The 20,954-nt window shown below is 38.0% G+C and overlaps 1 protein-coding gene across 2 annotated transcripts in view; it reads right to left on the bottom strand.

Annotated features, from left to right (window-relative positions):
• Positions 1-20,954, bottom strand: part of STARD13 (StAR related lipid transfer domain containing 13) — a 315,514-nt gene that overhangs the window by 206,145 nt on the left and 88,415 nt on the right. For both annotated transcript variants that reach the window (XM_074914327.1, XM_074914338.1), the window contains 2 exons: positions 17,558-17,704; positions 12,856-12,990 (listed from right to left, as the gene is read on the bottom strand). In XM_074914327.1, coding sequence (XP_074770428.1) covers positions 12,856-12,990; positions 17,558-17,704 — 282 coding nt within the window. The remainder of the gene's footprint in view (positions 1-12,855; positions 12,991-17,557; positions 17,705-20,954) is intronic.

Here is a 20,954-nt window from a genome sequence, read left to right as displayed (position 1 = left end):
GGGGAGAGTGCCACCTACTGAGTCACTGGTCAGGCTTCCCGCAGCTTCTGCCTGTCCCTGCGTGTCTCCGTCCCGCTGACCCCCTCTGATCCTCCTCTGACTGTGGGGTACTTCAGATTGCTCCCTGATACCATGTGCCTGTCATCAACAAAGCTTTCTGCTGTGCTGCAATTACTGAAGGGAGTGAGGAGGCATTCAGTCTGAAAAATTAAAAGAGAATAGGATTCCCTCTTCACTTACACTGGTATAAGGCCAGGAGTAAATCTGAATCAGGCTGCAGATGTCCTGGGAATCACTGTCTGGCAGTGATGGTGTTTTGATGAATTTTATATTTATCTGCACAGAGATGCATTGTATAGTAGGCACAACCATGGATCAAGTTTGGTCAGTTAACACAAACTAGTACACATTTCTTAAGACATTCTAGGACTAAGGAGATGGCAGGCTACAGGAAACAATACTGTTAATAGGAAGCATGTAACTTTTGCAGCCATGATCCTGAAGAAGTTAAAAGTGAACACTAAGAAACAACAGAGAGGTTCTCTGACTTTTTGTATGCTTAGTTATCTCTGTTCTTCATTTGTTCTTTCATTTAATCATTTTCATGAAGTCTTTGCACTGAGAAACAAGCGGCCTCCTTTCAACAGAAAATGTGAATAATTTATTCAGTTCCTGGATTACTGCACATTTCTTGAATATGGACCATCAAATTTGCAAGTCTACTTCCATCTGAAGTCTCTTTCAGTTATTCCTAGATGGGCCATCACCATCACTGTGCAATCCAACTCTGAGTTCCAAAATATTTTCTTTTTCTCTTTTCTTGGTACTGGTGATGGCTGGCTTATAGAGGATAGCATAGCACTGTCCACTTCACTGTCCATGCAACTCACCAGTCAATGTGCATTGCAAAGAGCCCAGATTCTGCTATGCCCGCAATTGCTAAAACTTTCTTCTTTTTTTTTTTTTTTTGACAAAGCTGTGAGACATGTAACTAACTCTGGACATGCTCAAATTAACATTTAGTGTGCAGGTCAAGACACGAGATGGAACAAGGACTCTGGAAACCAGAACCTACAAGAAAAAGCTAGAGGAACTAAACTGACCTGAGGAAGAAAGGCAGAAGGAAAATCATATGAGCGTAAGTTGATCTGCATATTAATGAACACAAGAAGACATTTTACAGGAAGAAAGCATAGTAAAACTTCCTAATGGTGGAGTGCTGACACATTATCATCTGAACAGACTGTAGTCTGTCCATGGGGTCTTAAAAAAGAAGTTAGACAAACTTTTGGGCGGGTGACATAGGTATAGGTGATTCTGATTTGGTAGGGGAATAGCCTAGAAACCCTCCTGAGGCCTCTCAGACCATAGGTTGTTACAGTTCCTCTCTGAGGCTGTGCTAACTCTGTTTCAGTCCAGATTCACAGTCCTAGATGCAAAGCCCAATTTGTTAACTCAAGTTATAAGATATGTAAGTACCTCTGGAAATCTGCAGTTCAGTTTGCAGTGTGCTGGCTAACCCACAACATTCTCAAGCTCTGCTTTAATGGCTCATCTGAAAATCTGCATGAGGACATTTTGCAATACAGAAGCTTCAGGCACTTTTCTGAGCACTTTGGGTTTGTATCAAGTGATTAGTCATTGTAATATTTAAACCATGTAATGTCAATTTAAAGAAGGTCATAATTATGACACTTGGCTGCTTCAAATAATGTGTGACCTTTCTCCTACTGAGGATTATCAGCAGGCCCCCATTTAACAACTAGCAGTTCATCTCAAAATCACTACTTTATCACTCTGTGTTCATTTCTGGGAATTTACTAAAATGCCATCTGAATGGTAGCTAGATAGAAACCTTCTGCAAATAACTTTTCTGAAGTTGTACTTCCCTCCATACACTAAGAAATAGTAGGAGAGAACTTATTTTCTGAAGCTTTTGTCTGTTTTCCCATGTGTACATCAGGCAATTATAGCAGCGAGGCTTCCATGTCTGAACTTTCTCCTTCCCAGAAAAGGAAAAACTGGCTTCTGTAAAAATGAATGGGGAAATGGAAACACTGGAGAATATCAACCTACTTTCTCACTCTTGCTAAGTGTTTTGTTGGAAAAAGCTTTTTGGTCCAGAGCTCCGTGAGAGCAAGGATGAAGGCTGCTGAGGAGCTGACCTCTCACTGTATCTAAGGCACAGGGTGTAGAATCCCTGCCCCTCATCTGATTCTGGATGTGCTTCATGACTCAAGGTCAACATGAGACTCTGGCACTTACCACTCCCCCATATTCCCTTATTCCCATGGGACACATGCACGGGCCCCAGTCTGGATAAGGGACTAAATCCTGTGTAGCACTGATCCCTCTCTAAAAAGAGCTGAAGTGCTGTAGAGCCTTCTGGAGAAGCTATTTAAACACAGTTCAGTGAGACAACAGTGCCCAAGGGACTGGCTGCTAGAACTGTACAGCAAGCTATCTGTGTACAGAGAGATACAGTTAAAAAACCTAAAGTCCTTCCAAACATATACATATAATGTGTATATATATAGAATGTATATATACTTATATAGATTTATACATGTATATATAAAATATGCATGTATCTTTCTCTTTTTCTTTCATTTTTTTGAGAAAAAGGAGTTACACAAACTTGTAAAAGTCCTGTGAAATGATTTGGTACACCTGAGAGGAAAAAAAACCACCATAGAGCTGTCTGAAAAAGCTGCTCAAGTCAAACAGAATCCTAAACCTTCTCACACCTACCAGCTTTAGTGCACACCACTTACACAAAGGGCTGCATATTCCCACCTCAGTACTGTGAGATACCATATATCCCAGGATGAGGGGGTGGCAGTTGGGCAGCGATGCCTCCTCCCTGCAGAAGCACGAGAGGAAGTTGTACCTTGAGAGGGATTATCTCTGTTAGAGAGACGGGATGCACAATTTGCTGTATTCATTTGCATTAAAAATGCTCCCCCTATGCATTGTGCCAGCCTCTGTCTCTGATGTGTTATAGATGGAAGTCTCTTCTTCCATAGCGTGGGAAACAGGAGAGAGCAGTCTACTAGCTCTCCAGAGTACAAAGAGCCTGGAGGCTTGTATTATGAGAGACCTTTGCACCACTGCATAAGTGCGACCAGGGGTCCGACTCTACCCAAGCTCCGAAGTGCCACACAAGCACTTCAGCAGTCCAGGCAGAACACATTTTTAAGTATACATCTCTGGTAATATTTCAGTCTCTCCACTTGTCTCTTGCTGTGAACAAGTATCGTAAAAGTCAAAGGCTCCAGCTCAAATATGTGCACCATCCAATCAACATGCGAAGTAATCGAGAAAACCCTGCCTGAATAAGAATGACACAAGTCCCAAAAGATGGCGAGAATGAGTAATAACTACACTGGAAGAGAAATGACTTTGATAAAACTATACACATAGAACATATTAACTCTTCTTTTTTTTTTTTTTTTTCACGCTGTTGTAACAAATATACCACAGGGCCAGAAAAAGAGTAAGCAAAAACCTGACAGATAGGTAGACAGATAAGGTATGATTGTACATATCTCCCTGAAGAAAACTGTGCTCAGCAAATCCCACAAACAAAAGTACAACAGACACTCTGGTAGGGTCTAGTCCAACACACGCCTGCCAATCTCACCCATGGGGGCCAGTGTACTCTATCACCTGTTCTTTTCTGTGGCTGCTACAAAACATAGTAGAAAATTGTACTGTCACCCAATTAAATAATGTGTTGCAACTACAAGCATGAGCCCAGCTGCTGGTATAAAACATGCAAACAGAAGAAAAAAAAGACAAATTGTTTCCCTTTTGCACTTCATTGAGTATAAAGTTAACTATGGAATTAAAGGTTATCTCTCTTTATATTTGAATATGCATGGTACAATTTCCTGGTGGGGTTCCCAATAGCCTCTTGTTACGCAATTATAGAGAATCTGATTTGGACAGCTTGCATCCCGCACCTACTGACAAACAGTCAGGACATTTCAGTCTGTCCTTGAAAAGCAATGCATTGCTGAGGCTGTGTACTAATGCTGAAATGTAAGTCAGCAATTTTAGTGCCTATGATTAATAAGTCTGCACTATTATGAAATGTGATTGCGTTTCTGCAAACAGTCAGTGTTATCAGAAATACAATACAAAAACCAGCACTGAAGAGTACTGGTACCTTGCATTATAGTTTCTGCAAAAGAATTCAGCTAGAAGATCTGAAAATTAACAACAAATATTCTGGAATAGTGAATATGTCAATTTACATATGATAAATATGTCTATAAAAGGCAAGTAACATACTCAGGCCTAATTTGGGATGTATATATTAATTAATCCATGCCCATTTACAGCTGTCATTTCATCACTACATCTTGACCTAGATGTCAAATCACACTGAGTGAGCTTGGGGCAGTTATTACGAGATAGGGACTGGGCTGGCTCAGAAAAGTGCGCACTCAAGATATGTTACAGGCAGTCTCTGCTCATGGGGTTCTTCTCGTGAAATCATGACCAAGTCCAGCTGTTCTACTGATATTGCTGTCCCTGGTGGACCTGCTGGCTGCCCTTGCAAAGGTGAGTCACCTCTATTTCCCAACCTCCCCCGCAGCTGCTCTATCTTTCAAAGCTTTTCTTACAACATAAACAGATGTTATCAGTTTGAACTACATAAATAGCCATGTAGTGCCGAGCCACAAAAATAACCAATTCTAGTCTCCTCCCAATACAGATTTGGACTTCATACATGTTTTGAACTACAGCAAATGAACTTTACTGCAAAATAAGTTGGAAAATTCAATTTTAGTTTACATTGTATGCAAAAAATGCATATAAATGCATGCATCCAAGAATAACTAATTACTGTTAAATTATTTCTCAAAGTCATTTTATGAATAAGGATGAAGAAGCTCTTTCTTTTCTTACACAGATAACTCAACAAGTTTTCTAAAAAAATTACACAAAGCATGTCCCTTGCCTCCAAATAATCCTTATGAAAACTAAATTAAAATAATGAATTTGATGCAAAATATTGTGTAAAAAAGGATACCATTAATGTAATTTAAAATTAAATAAATATTTTCAAAGATCAAATGATGTAACCATAACAGTTCAAGGTAATATTAATTGCTGTATATCTACATTAGGATTATCATCTTCAGCTGACTTCAACAATTTTGACAGGAAAAAAAATGGAACTGAGCTAATAATGAAGAAAAAAAGTATGTTTAATATTTTATTTAAGGAATATTGTGAAATTCATCAAACAAACTGAATACTTTTCATTCGGTTCTGAAACACATCCTAATTTACTCCTAAATGAATCAGAATGGTCTAAAAGATTTTATTTCCTTCGAACTGACACTAACATCTCAAGAGTCTCATCAATCAAGAAGACAGGATTTTTTCAGTCCATTTGGAGTTCAGGATTGCTACCACCAAGAAATAATACAACCCCTTCACTATCCAACCATCTGCATGCAAGATGGTGCAAGATGTTAGAGTGTCCTCACTAAAATACTTTGAGCAAAATTTAAAAGGTGCATGGTAAATAAGAATAAATAAGATGCTCTGTAGAGTGTGACTTCGGAAACAATTTTAGGGTTGTGTGTATTGTGATGACTTCTGTTTGTCTGGTCTGTTCTTGTGCTAGTGAAGACAGGGCTACTAAAACACAAAAGAAGGAAAGTAAACTCCAAAGAAAACAACCCCTCTTAAATTCTAATCAGACAAATGCAAAAGCAAAATTCCAAGGAGAAGCTGCAATAAAATTATCAGGTAACAATCCTGTCCTCCCTCAAAAAAAATTTCATAATAATATGACAGCATTTCTTACTATTATACATAAACACTGCAATGCCAAGTTTCAGTTTAAAATTTCTAAGCATTATTAAAAGGGACCTACAGCTCAAGATCCATTTCTAAATGAAAAGGCAGTGGCCTACCAACTGGCCCTGTGACCTCTTTATTGTAATTTTAGATATAAAAATCAGTAAGAATGTGCAATGAAAGAGTTTGTTATTAGCCATTGCTGATAAACCCAATAATTGTATACTGTTCACCTACCTTTTCTAATTCAGGGCTTCCTTCTGCCACCATCAGAACTAAACCCCTGAGACAGTCAGTCTTTGGCATCAATCCTGCAAATGCTACTCAGATACTCGATCTGCTCAGTGAGACAGATTTAGTGTTTGCTGATTTGGTATATTTACATTTTTTGATTCACAAAGCCTGATCCTATTTCTCCTGAAGTTTCACTGATCTGCAGAGATGGGCAGACTGAGAATTTAGACCCAGAATTTAAGACTGTTTAGAAGATGTATTAGATGAGATTTTAATCTGCTAGTATTCCTTTAAGAAGTTTTTGAAAGTTTTTGAAATATTTACATTGAGCAAAACTAAAATTTATACCGAACTGCCCCTGTTCTCTGAGGCTCATTGTGGCACCATGATTTCAGCGTAATGTGTAAGCACAGTGTTGCTCGGGTTGACAGACAGCTTTGTGTGAAGGAGCTGACTGACAGGAGGAGGAGGAGGAGGAGGGAATAAAGACAAAAGGGAAAAGAGAAAGGGCTACGCTGGGCTCTTATGTTTGCAACCACTCCTTGCTGGGAGCAGACTTTGGCCAGAGTGCTGTCAGTGCACTGGAAACGAAGTGGATGAGAAAGCCTACAGTATTAGTTATATATAGAGAGAGCTATATATATTTTATATATATATATATAGCTTTTGCTGTTAATAATGGGAAGGAAGGAAGGAAGCTGCTTGCCCTTCATTCCCAATTAGCCTGTTTTTTGATAGAGCTAGTACAGGCTCTTTCTGGGACAATGAATTCCTCTGCTACCAAGAAACTAACTCATTTTAAAGCAAGGAAAATTCTATCTTTCAGGAGCACCTGATCATCTCAGAAATGCCTGCAAGTCTCGAGTGCTCCTGGGCAAGAAGGGCAATCTCCTCACCGTGTGAGCAGAGTGGGGGAAGAATGGAAAGGCATCCATCCTGTTCAGAGGTGAAAAATCCACCATAACAAGGTACAGCTGGAAGCAGAGTGGGTCACTTTACCAGACTATTTCACTATGCCTCTGTCACAGCGGGATACTGGTTGTATTAAGTACTAATAGCAAGAAGAAAAATTCTGCAGAGCTGATGTTCCAGGCTACCTGCATCTACACTGGAGAGCTAATTTGCTGGCATCATTAATGTCAACATTAAGAATACATAGGAAAGCAATTCACATGACTAAAGGACACAGTTTGAAACTTGGCTTTGCAAGAATGATAACAATTGGCCTTAGCACTCTGTATGAGGAAGGATGGTCTAGTAGCAAAAACACTCTGTAGAGATTCTGCTCTTGATCATGCTGCAACCAACCAGTATGACTTTGAGAAAGTCAGTGAGGACCTGATTCCTACAAAGATTTCTGCATCTTGTATCTGCACAAGCTACAATACTTTTACAAGGACATTTAGTCGAAGTATAGACAGAATTCTTCAGTTCCAACAAAGCCAAGTAACTGTGTCTTCAAGCTTGCACTATGCCTCTATTTCAACTCTTTGAGAAAATGAAGCATCAAACACCATATCTCTGTCACTCAGGTCTAGGTTTCTTATTTCACCTTCTTGCACTTAGTGGGTCATACAAAGAAAGCGGCCTGATAACAGAATGGGCAGAGAGCTCTCTGAGGTAAAAAAATCTTTGCCCAGAGGTTGCCCAAGTCTTCTGGGGCTTTACTATCAACTTCGTCAGCGAGGAACAAGGTCAGAGTAAGGCATGATCCGCCTAATCTTCACCTAAGGAAACACACCCTACTAGATAATGGACATAACTACTGCTGTAAATTGTACTGTAAACTGATAAATTTATGACTGCATCCAGTAGTGATAGTGTGTGAAACTCATTTCAGAGCCAGGCTGTATACACTTATCTTCTAATCTTGGACATAAAACGAAGACTCTGTTTACATATTTCATGGAGAAATGAAGGATCAGCCTAAGGTTTGCAAATATTTTAAGATCCTCAAATTCCAAAAGAATGCTTAGTAGAAGTATGAACAGTAGTAGAACTGTTACGAGTTGTCACATTATAACTTCCTTCTGCACTGGATGTTGGCAACTATTTGAGAAAAGGCTTGTCACTAATGGAATAATTTCTGATCCCCGCTGGTCCAGGGGCAGCAATATTGAACAAGTAGTGCATGAGAAACATGATGATTCTGATTTTCCTTCAGCTGTTTTTACTTTTGAATATCTCTGGCCTCAAACAAAGTCAGAGGGTCAGGCAGGCATCGCACTGCCTACAGAGAGATAATGACTACTATAGTCATAGATTATGGTATTATTAGTTTCACATTTCTAAACAATGTCAGAAGATATCAGACATCTCTGGAACCTCTGACCTAAACTCTGAGACACTGTTTACAGCATCAAATAGCATTTCTCAGGAAAAAAAAAAAAAAACAACCCAACTTCTGAAAAGAATCACAAACACTCTTCAGTGATATGGGTTACAAGGCACTGTTTTGCTTCCCATTTTCTGAACCAAGTGTCTTAGCACAGATAAACTATAGTTCTACAGACAGTTTAAGCTACCAGAAGCCAGCACTGATGCTGAAAGAAGCAATTCACCCTGTCTCATCTCCAGCCACTCTGACCATCTCTTGCACCAGCCTACGTACCTATGTGGCTGAGCAGTGAACTAGAACAAGAATCCAGGTTAAAACAAACCTGAAGTCTATAAAATGATTAATTTTAGCTGTCTTGGTTTGATGAACTCAAGCTCTCTGTGGAACTAAAGCATGAGAAATCAAAACCATGCTCATCAACTACACTTAAATAGAAAACATAAAACCAGCCTTACCACACATAAAGGAAAAAGCCCACTTTGTTACCAATATATGAAGTGTTGTTTTCTTACTAATTCACAGAGTGCATACTGCAGAGGATATTATGCTATCTGCAAGAGCTAGAGGGTTTTCATACCACCTGGTATCAGACTTGTAAGTTAGACCATCTGGCCCTCATAGTTTCCTCTGCTCAGGGCATGGAGAGGCAGGCACTACCCATCAAATGCCAGATTGTAATTTACATGCCATGGGAGGGATTTAGCTCACCCAGCTCTAAGCACCTATGCCTCAGCCAGTTACCCCAGCCTCTTCAAAATCTTAACCAACCAATTCTTTTGGGGGCACAAAGCACTTCAACCAGGTGACCTACATTCAGATGACTACTTCAGGATGAGATGGATCTTGCTGTAGAAGTTCTTTTTCCTCTCCGTTAATGGAATCTATATGATGTAGACATGGACTTAGAAACGTCAGCATTTGTCAAGTGAAACTTTGTTGTTTGTCTCTCAGGTGCCTGACTTCCCTACAACCTTAGGTACATATTTCTATTAGTACCACATAAATAATGTTTCAGTGCAGTAATTTTTTAGGGGAAGGAAGGAGGAGAGACATGAGATGACACATCATTGTCTTAAAACCATGATTTTCACTATTATTCGATCAAAATGTTGTAACAAGTGTGAGTCATCTTTTAAAGACATATAAACAGAATACCTACTGTGACACAAGCTTGCCAAAGAAACCTTCATCGCACCTTTTAAGCGGTCAGTGTTGTTGGTATCCATGAAAGTGTGCAGCTAACATCACTGCCTTGTATTGAGAATCGAACAACTGTCCCCTGCATGATTTTCTCCATATTATTCCTGAATTACAGCATCCCTACTATTTCTCACATTGGTCTTCTCCGCTGTATTTTCTAATCTCAATAAATTATAGAGTATTTGGTTCTTTAAATGCCTGGGTATATGAGTTCTTGGGAAGTGGAGACAAGCTCTTTTTGACCTCCTGACTCATAAAAAATTGGAAGAGAAGAAAAACTAGCTCTTCGAAATACAACACATCTGATTTATCTTTGTGTTACTCTCAAGTTATGATTATACCACTTGGATAACGGGGGTTAAACAGATGCAACCCTGGGTGTGACACAGCAGGAATTATGTGTTCCATCATTTGGATCCATCCCCTTTACTGTAATAAAATTAACTTTGGCATACCCTTTTTAAAAAATACGGAAAGTCTGTATCTTAAGGAATAAGTGGTGAAAATTTCGGTATTGGAGGGACATAACAGACTCATACAGACTGAATGCCTGGAGCTAGACATGGCATTATTTGTATTTGCCTGAAATATAGCACATACACCAAAAGCAGCACTTTGAAGGAAGTAAAATGATCAACTCTCCTGAATGAAACTTGCAAACACCCAGTTTCAGCATTTATGCCTAATTTAAAGCACTGGCCAAATTAAAAAACAAAGCCCATTAATTTCTAAAGGAATTCTGTGCCTCCAGTAGGTTTCTAGATTAGACGGTGCCCTAAACAACAGTAACACTTTCTGCATTACACTGCTGTTACTACAAGATTACAAAAATGTTTGATACAATACATGGGCTGTACTGATGAAGATTCATGGAACTGCTATTTATTGTCGTATTTCCTGTATTTCAACAAAAGAGAAATGTAGACTTCATAAAAGAGAAAAAAACCCCAAGTTACTTTCTCTGCCTTCTCCTGCACACTTCTAGCCAAACAACAGTATTACTGCAACATCACTTCAAAAATATTTACACAGTATTAGTGGGAAGGTGGTTAAGCAACATTTTGCCAGTGTATAAAACAAATAAATTTGGCAAATATCTTTTTACTGAACTGTACTATCTTTTCCAACTAGAACAAGTGACAAATCAGAACAAATGTTTGTGCTTTTGCAGAAATGGAAAACGGCACACTTATTTTCTAAGGACAGAAAATAGCTAATGGGAAGATAATAATTTTTTTAATTTGTAAGCAAACGGAGCTCACCTTCAAAATTCCATTCCAGTGAACAGGAGTAGGCTCATTTAATGAAATACAGAATTTGTATGGTGGCATGCATGTAACTATTTGGTAGATTAACTGTATGACAGTTTTAAAGATATCTTTAATATAATTAATATAAAATTGCATGTATAACTTGAAATAAGCACCTCATCCGGAGAAAGACAACTGCTGAGCTATTTATTTAATGTAATTATTGCTAAAACCTATTGGCTTTGGGATCAGAGGAACGTAGGGTGGACAATATGTGCCAATATCTGCAAATGCCTCTGAAGCTATTTGTGGAAGAGATGCTAGTAGGACTGAGATGCATGGCAGAAAATGACCAGAAAGTATTCTTAAAACAGAATAAACACATGGATAATAACACAGGCTAACAGGGAAGTGTAAGTATGGGTTTTGGAGGCCAAGTTCTTTGAATGATCATGCAGATATGGGTGATTTGGCTGCTACAATGTACTTCCATTTCAAAAAGCTTCTGATGAAGTTATCTATCAGACTCAAACTATACTGTCAAGGAGGAATAATAAAAAAAAAGACATCAAGAAACAACAATGTCTTTTCATTGCTAAATATAAGTGAAAAGAAAGGTTAGGAATAATTGGTTGTTTTCTTTTACAGTGGATGGATATGACCTGACAGTCTCACAGATGCATGTTCAATATACTCATAAATGATCTGGAAAATGGAGGAATAAAAACAGACAGAGTTTTCTGATCATATTAAATTACAGAGGTTAATAAAAACAAAAAATGACTGCCAACTGCTGCAAAAGGACCTCATGATGCTGAAACAGGCAGATAAAATTCAATACCAATAAATACAGCCAAGCACACTGAAAAAGAAACCCCAGTCTCAGGTATTCACTAGTTCCTACAAAATTCCTAAGATTCAGTTTTTCACAGTACAAGAATTACAGCCAAAGTAATAATCCAGTAGCAAATTTACAACAAGAAATAGGTGTTTTTTCCCATACTCCGCAATTAAACATTGGAACTCATTGCTACAAGACACTCTGAGTATCAAAAGATCAAATGAATATAAATGAATACAAAAGACACAACTAGTGGCAAAAAGACCCTTGGGGGCTATTAATTACAGAACTGCAATATAGTGTCTGGCTTCAATGTGTCTGCATGACAAATAACTCCAAGGAAGCTGAGATGGCTTACTACCTGCTTACCCTGTTCTTACACTTCTTTCCTGAACGTCCAACACTGGCCACTGCCAAAGAAAGGATACCGGACTCTTAAGTACCTTTGATTGAATCCAGTGCAGACATTTTTATGTTGTGTGATGATCATGGACACTGCTGGCACCCAAGTAATTTTAAACTGAGAGGCAAAACCCATCTGCATTCTGGAACAAAGGCATTGATCCTAAAATAGCTTACATTTAGCTATTGAGAAAGTGAGTCAAAGACTTTTGAGAAAATCCTCTGACAGATTTTAACAGACTTTGATTGCAGACTACAACATCACCTTGTGAAAAAAAAAATAAAAATACTGCTATTATTGTTTAGAAATAGGGCTTAATTAAATCTCCAGAGCTGAATACTTCCACTCACAGAGAATTTAGGGTGGAATCCACCCTGAACCGGGCATAAGCAACAGCCAAATTAAAAATGCGAAGAGACTAGTTCCAAAATAAGCAATGAAGAAAAAGATGCAGTAGTGGCTCTGATGCCTGGAATCCATCATGTGTAACCTCCAGGGGAGATGAATTACTCTTTAGAAGTGCCTGTTTCTACAAAGGCAATCCAAGTGACTAGTTCAGATGTAGAAGTCTTCATTAGTGTTGTCTAAAATCAGATCAGATGAATCCCACAGCCCTGGAGTCTCATTAACTCAAGACTGACAAACATTTATCTATACCTGTTTTGCAAACCAATCTCCTTGTAGTGCAACATTTGCAGAACAAATTACTTCGAAGAAATGGAAGGACCTGAGATTCAGAGCATGTTGTAAAAGTGCTATAGCTACTTACATCAGTTTTAGGTCGTGCTCCAGTTGACACTGTGTAAGGCAAACAGTCTGGATCCTGGTAGTTCACTCTTCTATTTTTCCAAGATCCCTTTCCTTGATGATCTCCATAAAAGCCTGTCTCCAATTGAATAGGGAACTGTAAGAGAATTTTTAAAAGCCTGTAAATAAAGGCAAGTCATAAATATTTTTAATGTGAACTGCAAGATAAAAAAAATTGGAATTTTATCTTTTACAAGCTTTTTTTCTCTGATGGAAGGTAAACATTTGGCCTCAATCTTTTTTCTCAGAACCACCTGCTGCATCACTTTTACATTTTGCTAAGTTAGACATCCATATATTATGGGAAGTGGTTTCCTTAACAGCTAGTATACACAACTAGAGAACTAATAAATAGTAGTACACCTTTCTAAATATCAGAGAACTGAATCACCTCTACATTAGAAAGAAATGGTTTTATTCAAATTATTTATAACTATACTTTCCTTTATTCCATATTCAGTTTTCTAACTTAAACAGAATCCCACTTTCAAATTACAGACTCTGAACTTTCCAAATCCACTATTCCTTCTCCCTCAAACCTGGGGAGATCTCACCTGATTGCTCCACTCCCACAACTTCTTTTAGAAGATGTATGTCCTAACTCTGGGCCCACATGTACCCAGACACAATGAATGCAATGCCAGGAAGAGATCAAATGCACAACATTCTCCCATATATCCTGGTTTGCCTCAATAGAATGACGATATGCAGGAGCAAGGAGCAAGCCGTGCTGCAGTCCAACAGGATCCATGCTGGCAACAGTTGGGGAACCAGGATCATAGGTGCACCACTGAGCAGTCCCAAGCTGTTGGGTACAATCAATCAAAATCAGCCCATTTTCTGGCTGCTCCTCTTCACAAGAGGACAAATTTGCTGCTGCTCTTTTAACAGGAATTGCCTAGTTCCCAGTTAGTTTATTTTTAGGGATGTAAAATGAGGAGGCTTTGCAAAGCTGGCAAAAGTATCAGTATGTGGCCAAAAAAAAGTTTGAAGATAATACACTAGTCCTCCAAGAATTAAGAGAATGTGTAAGTTAAAGACAAAGTTTTGTACAATGAAAGTCTTATCTCTAAGATGGGGTAATTATAACCAAACAAGATTTCTCTGTCACTATCCATGAATGATAAAGGACTAAAACTGAAAAACATGATTCTCATTCTTCAGATCTGGTGTTTTTTCTGTACTGAAACTGCATACTAGACATCAAATGGCAATGAAGCAGATACATTAAACAACAGGGAAACATGCTGTTTACAGCAAGAGGGTTTTATCTCTCCTGTCTCATTTACAAAGTACTGCCTTCTAGATTGCTAAGACTTTTTTTTTTTTTTTCCCCCCATAGGAAAGGTACAGGTTTTAGAGGAGCAGTACTATTAATTGCAGTTTTCCAAAGCTAGCAGTTTTGCTGTTAATATATTCACATAGCCCAGTTTTTTGTACTTAACTCATATTTATAGCATCAGTAAGACAATGTTTCAGAAAATAATCTGATGACAGATAATCACTTTTAATATCTTTTCTGGATCAGATACCCACTCATGCAGCTAATGCTACTGCCCCATACTATTTCCCAATAAAAAAACCTGATCAGCAGTAACTTGCAGTTTACAGGGATGTAAAGACATACTGCCTTTTACCATTTGTTTAAAAGCCATTTCACATCTTAGAAAACACCTTAAATTTGTTTACCAAAGTACTGCAAGACCCCTACTCTCACCCAATAAGTCCCATAACATTTATTCACCCAGTCTATTTTCATGAGCAAATATTTAGACTTCTTCCTACAAAATTTTTATTCAGTCGAGTAGTATTAATAACAGTTACCCTCACAACAGGAAAATTTAAATAATAATAAAGTATTAAAGAGTTACTTCCACAAATAGATGAAAAATCCTTCAGTGGGAAAGCAACTGACTCAACCTAGTGATTAAATTACAAAATATATTTCTGAGATGCAGTATTTGCCTTAAGAAACAAATACTATGTCATCTGTTAAAAATTGCCCACACCCTCAAGAGACCAATTTTCAGAGCAGCATCTCCAACAAACATGTTGCCACTCTTAGTCACCTACTTCAGAGACCTCAGGTCTACAAGTTGGCCTTGCAACTGTGAGTGCTTCACCCAAAAGCATTTTCAATCATAATTTCTTGTGTCAGTTCCTAGTTTATATAATCAAAATAGGATAAAAGCATATGAAGAACCCATAAGCAGTTCATAATTTTATAGAAGCCAAATTCACACAGTTACTAGCAAACATATGTCTGAGGTCTTCTTCCCATTCAAGTTTCATTGTGAGTGACACAAATAAAACATTTGATATGTGTGGAACAAATTACAAGCTATAATAAGAAATAAAGAATAAACGGGATAAATTGATAGAAGACACTCATACAACTTGTATGAAAACAGGAGTTAGTTCATTTTTTCCACTGCAACTGCCATTTTCTGATCTGCAAAATCTGTTTCTTCATAGTAAATTCACAGAGAGATTTAGGAGGATGTATGTCTCTTCTTTGAATATACAGGAAGACGAAGGTCAACCCATTTTGAGGCAAATTATTCTTAAATGTTTAAACTAGGGCAGATGGTTCCTTTGTCCTACAAATGCCTTTGCAGGAGACAGCGAAGGGTGTCTCATCATCTGTTCCACAACAGATTATCACTGACTCTTTTCTTGCTCTGATCTTGCTGGTCTCATCAGGAAGACCTTTGTGTTATATGACCTCTCCAGCTCCTATAGTGAAATTGGCTCTTGGAGGTTTTGAGGACATTTCCAGTTTGCCAAATAAGGCCACAATAAAAATGTGGTTGATTCATGTTTGCCTGTCCACAGACAATTAAGAAGCAAGCTCTCCTGCTTCAGAGTGAGAAGACATGACTTGATGAAGAGGTGTTTAACTGCTCAAATATCATATTGAGGAAAATGGTAATTTTGGCATCGATATTAGAAACATTCTTGAAATCTTTCTGGTCTTATCCAAAGAGATGCAGCCATTGGTAAGGGAAACAAGTGTGCCAAGACCAGTGAGACTGGCTTGGAGGTAGGTGTTATCAGCACAGTAAACAAGACCAGCTCTGTATCACTGGCATAGGCTTTTGGAGGGGGGATATGGCCCAGGCAGAAGGCTGTGCCCGAAGTCCTGGCCTCTGTACTCAGAAGATGCCTTGTCACTAGGCTTCAGTTAGAGAAGTGAAAGCATCTGGCATGCTGGTGCTGGTATTCTCTATGCAACCACTTTTGACGATGTTGTTCTTACGTATCAAAAGACATGTGAAAACACTGTCTATCTGGATTTGATTTTCTGCTGTCCATACATTACATGCCCTTCATTGAATGTTCCACCAATGGATTTGAAGTCCAGTGTCCTATGATGTTCAAGTCATCATGGAAAAAGAATATGCCTGACAAAACCATGGCTTTTGCCTTAGCAGAATAGGCACAGCCATAAAATCACGGGTGTTTGGATCACTGGTTACCAAAACCAGACTGCCTCACAATGGGAAGTGCTTAAATTCTGATGGCTTGGATTTCACTTTCAGGCAGAAAAGCAGACTACAGTACTACCCTATTTTGACAGAAGACATTGAGCAGTCTCCTACAGGACAGAACACTGTCCATTAATATACAAGTTAATGCTGAAATTAGTTCAATTAAACAGAGCTGGTTCTGACTTGCTGACATGTACAATAAAGAGAGACAGTCATGACCACTCTGATACTAACACTCTCTGAAGAATATGAAAATGCACACTGCAAAACACAATACTGAGATGCAAGATTCTGAACATCCTACCTTGAGAGACATAAACATTTACATGGTGATCCACAGAGACATACACTTAAAGAATTTACTTTTACAAAATGAAGCATCATTGAAACAGCGACGACAGCAAAAGCATTCAAACAAGCTCACCTTCCAGGAATTTCAAGCCAGAACTAACATTCAGAGCTGCAAACACAAACAATTCTATCTTAAGAACTTTAATCGTAGCCTAAAGCAGAGAACAAACACTTCTACTTCTCACGCTGTTCACTCTCCAGGTACTTGCGTCTATAAAAAATCTTGCTTATTCAAAAATTACTTAAATATCATTGGTCCTTAATCTCATTTGCCCCCAAAATAGAAGCTTAGGAAACTGTGTGTCATCAACTGATGACACCTGCTATCACAAAATATTCTTAACTAGAGAAATGCTAAATCAAATATTCAGATAAAATAAACAAAAATATTAATTTAACTCTTAATGAAGATACATAGTGTCTCTCTTGCTGTTAGTTCTTTAACTAAATATAACAAGTGTAAATAGGCCAGCACAGTAACTTTCAATATTTCAACATTTCAACCATACTCTATCCTGAAAAACTATCAAATGCAACCATCAGGATTCAAATTCCCCTCTAAAAAAGGTGTTTAATGACTTTAAGCTATATTGACAGAAAACCTACAAGTTTCATTCCCTGACATTTCTGGTTATTTGGCTGTTACTTGTCTAATGAAATTAGAATTTTCCTTATTATTGGGTGAAAACTGTAACTTACTTCATCCTTGATCCTAAGCTTCTTAGCCTGTTTGGAAACACAACCAGATCTGAAAACCACGTTTTGATGAGCGTCTGATAGCTAAACGTTAGAAAACATATCATATGACACACACATTCTTACCAGTTGCTTGTGCCTTTTGGTAGAAGGAGTACTGGAGGGAGAAGAGCCAGCACTCAGAGCTTCTTCAATATCTAAGTTCAACTGTTCCAGTTTCTTCATAAGACATGACATAGAGTCTGACCATTCAGATCCCTTTTCTGGTTGGGTCTAAAAGAAACCAAACATACATGAAGTCTTAAAACATTCAAGCTTTTTATAACTTGAAGACTCATTTTTCTTCTAGCCCTCAAGGAAAAAGATGATTGCTTCCTTCCCTGTCCTTGAGTAACTTTTCTCCATTTAGAAAGCTTCAGTTATCACTCTGATCCTGATGACACATATTCATAGCTGTTTTTCATACTCAGATGACACTCCACTTCTGTATATCTGAATGGCTTTCTAACACTTCATCTTGGATGAACCACTGCCAGCTCAAGCTAAGCACAACCAAGACTAAAACCAAAGTAACTTTAAACTTTAAACTCTCCTCCTTAAGCCACTTCTATTTTAGCATCTTTCCACCGATTGCTTGTTGTCAATAAGAATGAGAACTTTGAAGGTCATCGTGTGGACTGTATCTCATTTCCTACTATAATTCCAGACTCTGTCAAGTCTTGCAGCTTTCTTCTGCCCATCTACTGGGAATACTTTATTGGTCTCAAACACCTTCTGTTTTCATGGAATCATTATCCCTTTTATCTGAACTGCTTCACTGAATAATGAAAACATTAATCCATTGTAACTGCCAAAAATACTTTTCTTGTTCCTTAGTTTCCTCAAAGTCCTCTCCAGTGACTCCCTTTAAGCATCCTTCCATGGCAGTCCCTGTGCATGCTGCTGCATTATGCCTTCTTTTCCTTATTCAAATCACTTCTAATGATCCACAAGAAAAATACAGTCACACTGACCTCTCTGTCATCATGGTTAGCTACCGCTTCCCAGATTAGTCCCTATCCAGAAGCTATTTCAGTTCTTTCATCTTTCTTACTTTCACAAATTATACATATCTTTGCACAGAGGAAAATTTCATAGCAAACAATTCTAACAGACTGAGCATACAAACAGTAATACTGCATTGCCATCCTGCTGAAATCCTAAGAGCATCATACCAACACTCCATAATACCTAGGGGAGCTAGATGAATATTGTCATTATTCTTACTTGATAAATCTTTATGGTGATGTTTCCTTATGAGGGTTTTGCAAGTGGGACAGAGAGATAATTGTAACTTGCACACTATCATTGAAAAAAGATTTACAAATAGAATCCAGGAGACTCACTCCAGTATTACACTGACATATAATATTATTAATGGAATTGTTCATCTTCACCACAGTAACTAAGAATAAGGCCCCAGATCATTAAACACCTGGTCCTATACTACCAACAGACACATGTTCCCTTCAGAGGGGCTAGTATTATCTTTGTAGGGATTTTTTTGAAGCACAGAAAGATAAATATCCAGTCTTTCATTTTCCAAATCTTTATTTGGAATTTCCCAAAGTTTTACAACCTCTGAACATTCTTCCTGAAACGCTGTTAAAACTGCTAAGCTATATTTCAACGCTGTAGCTATTACAATTATTTAAACAGATACTCTGATTGCTTCCCATTGTCTTCCTAAACATTTTAAACTAAAATATAGGATGTCCCACAGAAAGTGAGTATCAGAAGACACTCCTCATTCTGAGTGAGATGATCTTACACAGGAAGTGTGCATGGTGATATATGTCTAAGACAGTCATTTGTAAACAAAGTAAAGATTCTACATTTTCCTGCAAGTACACTTCCTCACATACTGATCTTTCCAGTACTAAAGAATGCTTAAAAAAACTCAACAAGGACAACACACGCAAACCAACCCAAACTCCAGCAACAATAACTGTAGAAAATCTGTCAAAATCTAATATGAAGGTTCTATTTGTCAACCCAGTTAAACTGTAATTTAAGAAAAAGGAGCTTTAAGAATGTGTTTTCATACCTTTCAGTAGTAAACAATTCTGAGGCAACAATTACAGAGGGAAGTGAGTAAAATGTGCTTGATTTCCATGAGCTATGTAAAAATTGTACATGCCAGGTGAGAAACAATGAAGGTTACATTAGAAGTTTAGATTTTTGAGTTCAAAAAAAAATAAGGAGTGATTTACACAAGTGCAAACAATCCATCTGTTCCATGACAGAAAGAACTATTTCAGGTGGCTGGAGAGGTGTCTCTAATTTAGCATTTTCAATAGAAAATACAAAGATGAAAATTTATGAAGACTTTAAAAAAGGCTTTAAAATATTTCTAAGATGCTCCAAATGCACGTAACAATACATAAGATATTGTGTTACAATGAAAAATACAGTTCAATTTGTAGGGAAGCACACTTTGCCTTTATCTTGACAAATATTTACCTACTGGATCAATACTTCTAGCATTCACTAACACTATGTAACACATCTGTAAAAGTGAAACCCCCTTATTTTTATAAATTTCTTCTTTTACGGTAACAGAACTCAAACCACAGTAATTTCTTACAAACACAAGTCCTAAGGAGTTTCCCCAAACTATGACTCTCCTAGCTTTCTCCATTCTGTTCTGTCTTTTTCGGTTCAGTAAGACTCTATATTGTGTCTATTAAGGGGATGAGGAAAAAGATGGGTTTTCATTATCCTTCAAGATAAAGCCAAATGGGCCTACTTAACAAATGCCATTCACTAATTGGAAATTTGGCACAAAAGCACCATTTGGAACAAACGCTGATTGGCTACGTATTTCAAAGGTTGCCTGAAATTCCTGCTGAACAGCAAAAACATGATGCTACTTACATTCAAAAATACACAGCCTGCACAGTAGGACTTCTAACCAGTGAATAAATTCTGCCTAATCCATTCACAAGGAACACAGTTCCCCAGTGTTCAGCCCTAGTAACTAACTGGGCTGGACACTATCAAAGTACTCAGAAGAGTTGTAGTGTATCTTGCCCATAGCAACTGCAGAGTCAGTAGGGTCAGAGTATCTTTGGAAGCTTTTGTCTCTTGCCCTTCAGGAGGAAAAAAGTCTCACTCTATCTAAGAATCGTGATCTGCTTTATTCATTGTTTGTCCCCTAAAAAGGTGTACAGGGAGAATACTCCTTTCTATATACTCTCAAGGTCTCCTTTCTTTGTTGGAGCCACAGTCATTCAGCAATGCGTAGGAATGCTGTTATCTTTTGAAGAACCTGAGAAGTGTAGAGACAGAAGTGCATTACAGGAACAGTTTTTGTATGTTACCTTGGAATATAGAATCATAGAATCATTTAGGTTGGAAAAGACCCTTAAGATTATAGGCCAACTGTTAACCTAACACTACTAAATCCACCACTAAACCATGCCCCTAAGCACCACATCTACAAGTCTTTTAAAAACCTCCAGGGATGGTGACTCAAGCACTT

Source organism: Athene noctua, chromosome 1, assembly GCF_965140245.1.
Source record: "Athene noctua chromosome 1, bAthNoc1.hap1.1, whole genome shotgun sequence".
NCBI classification, from domain to species: Eukaryota; Metazoa; Chordata; class Aves; order Strigiformes; family Strigidae; genus Athene; species Athene noctua.
This window is presented reverse-complemented; position numbering and strand designations above follow the sequence as displayed.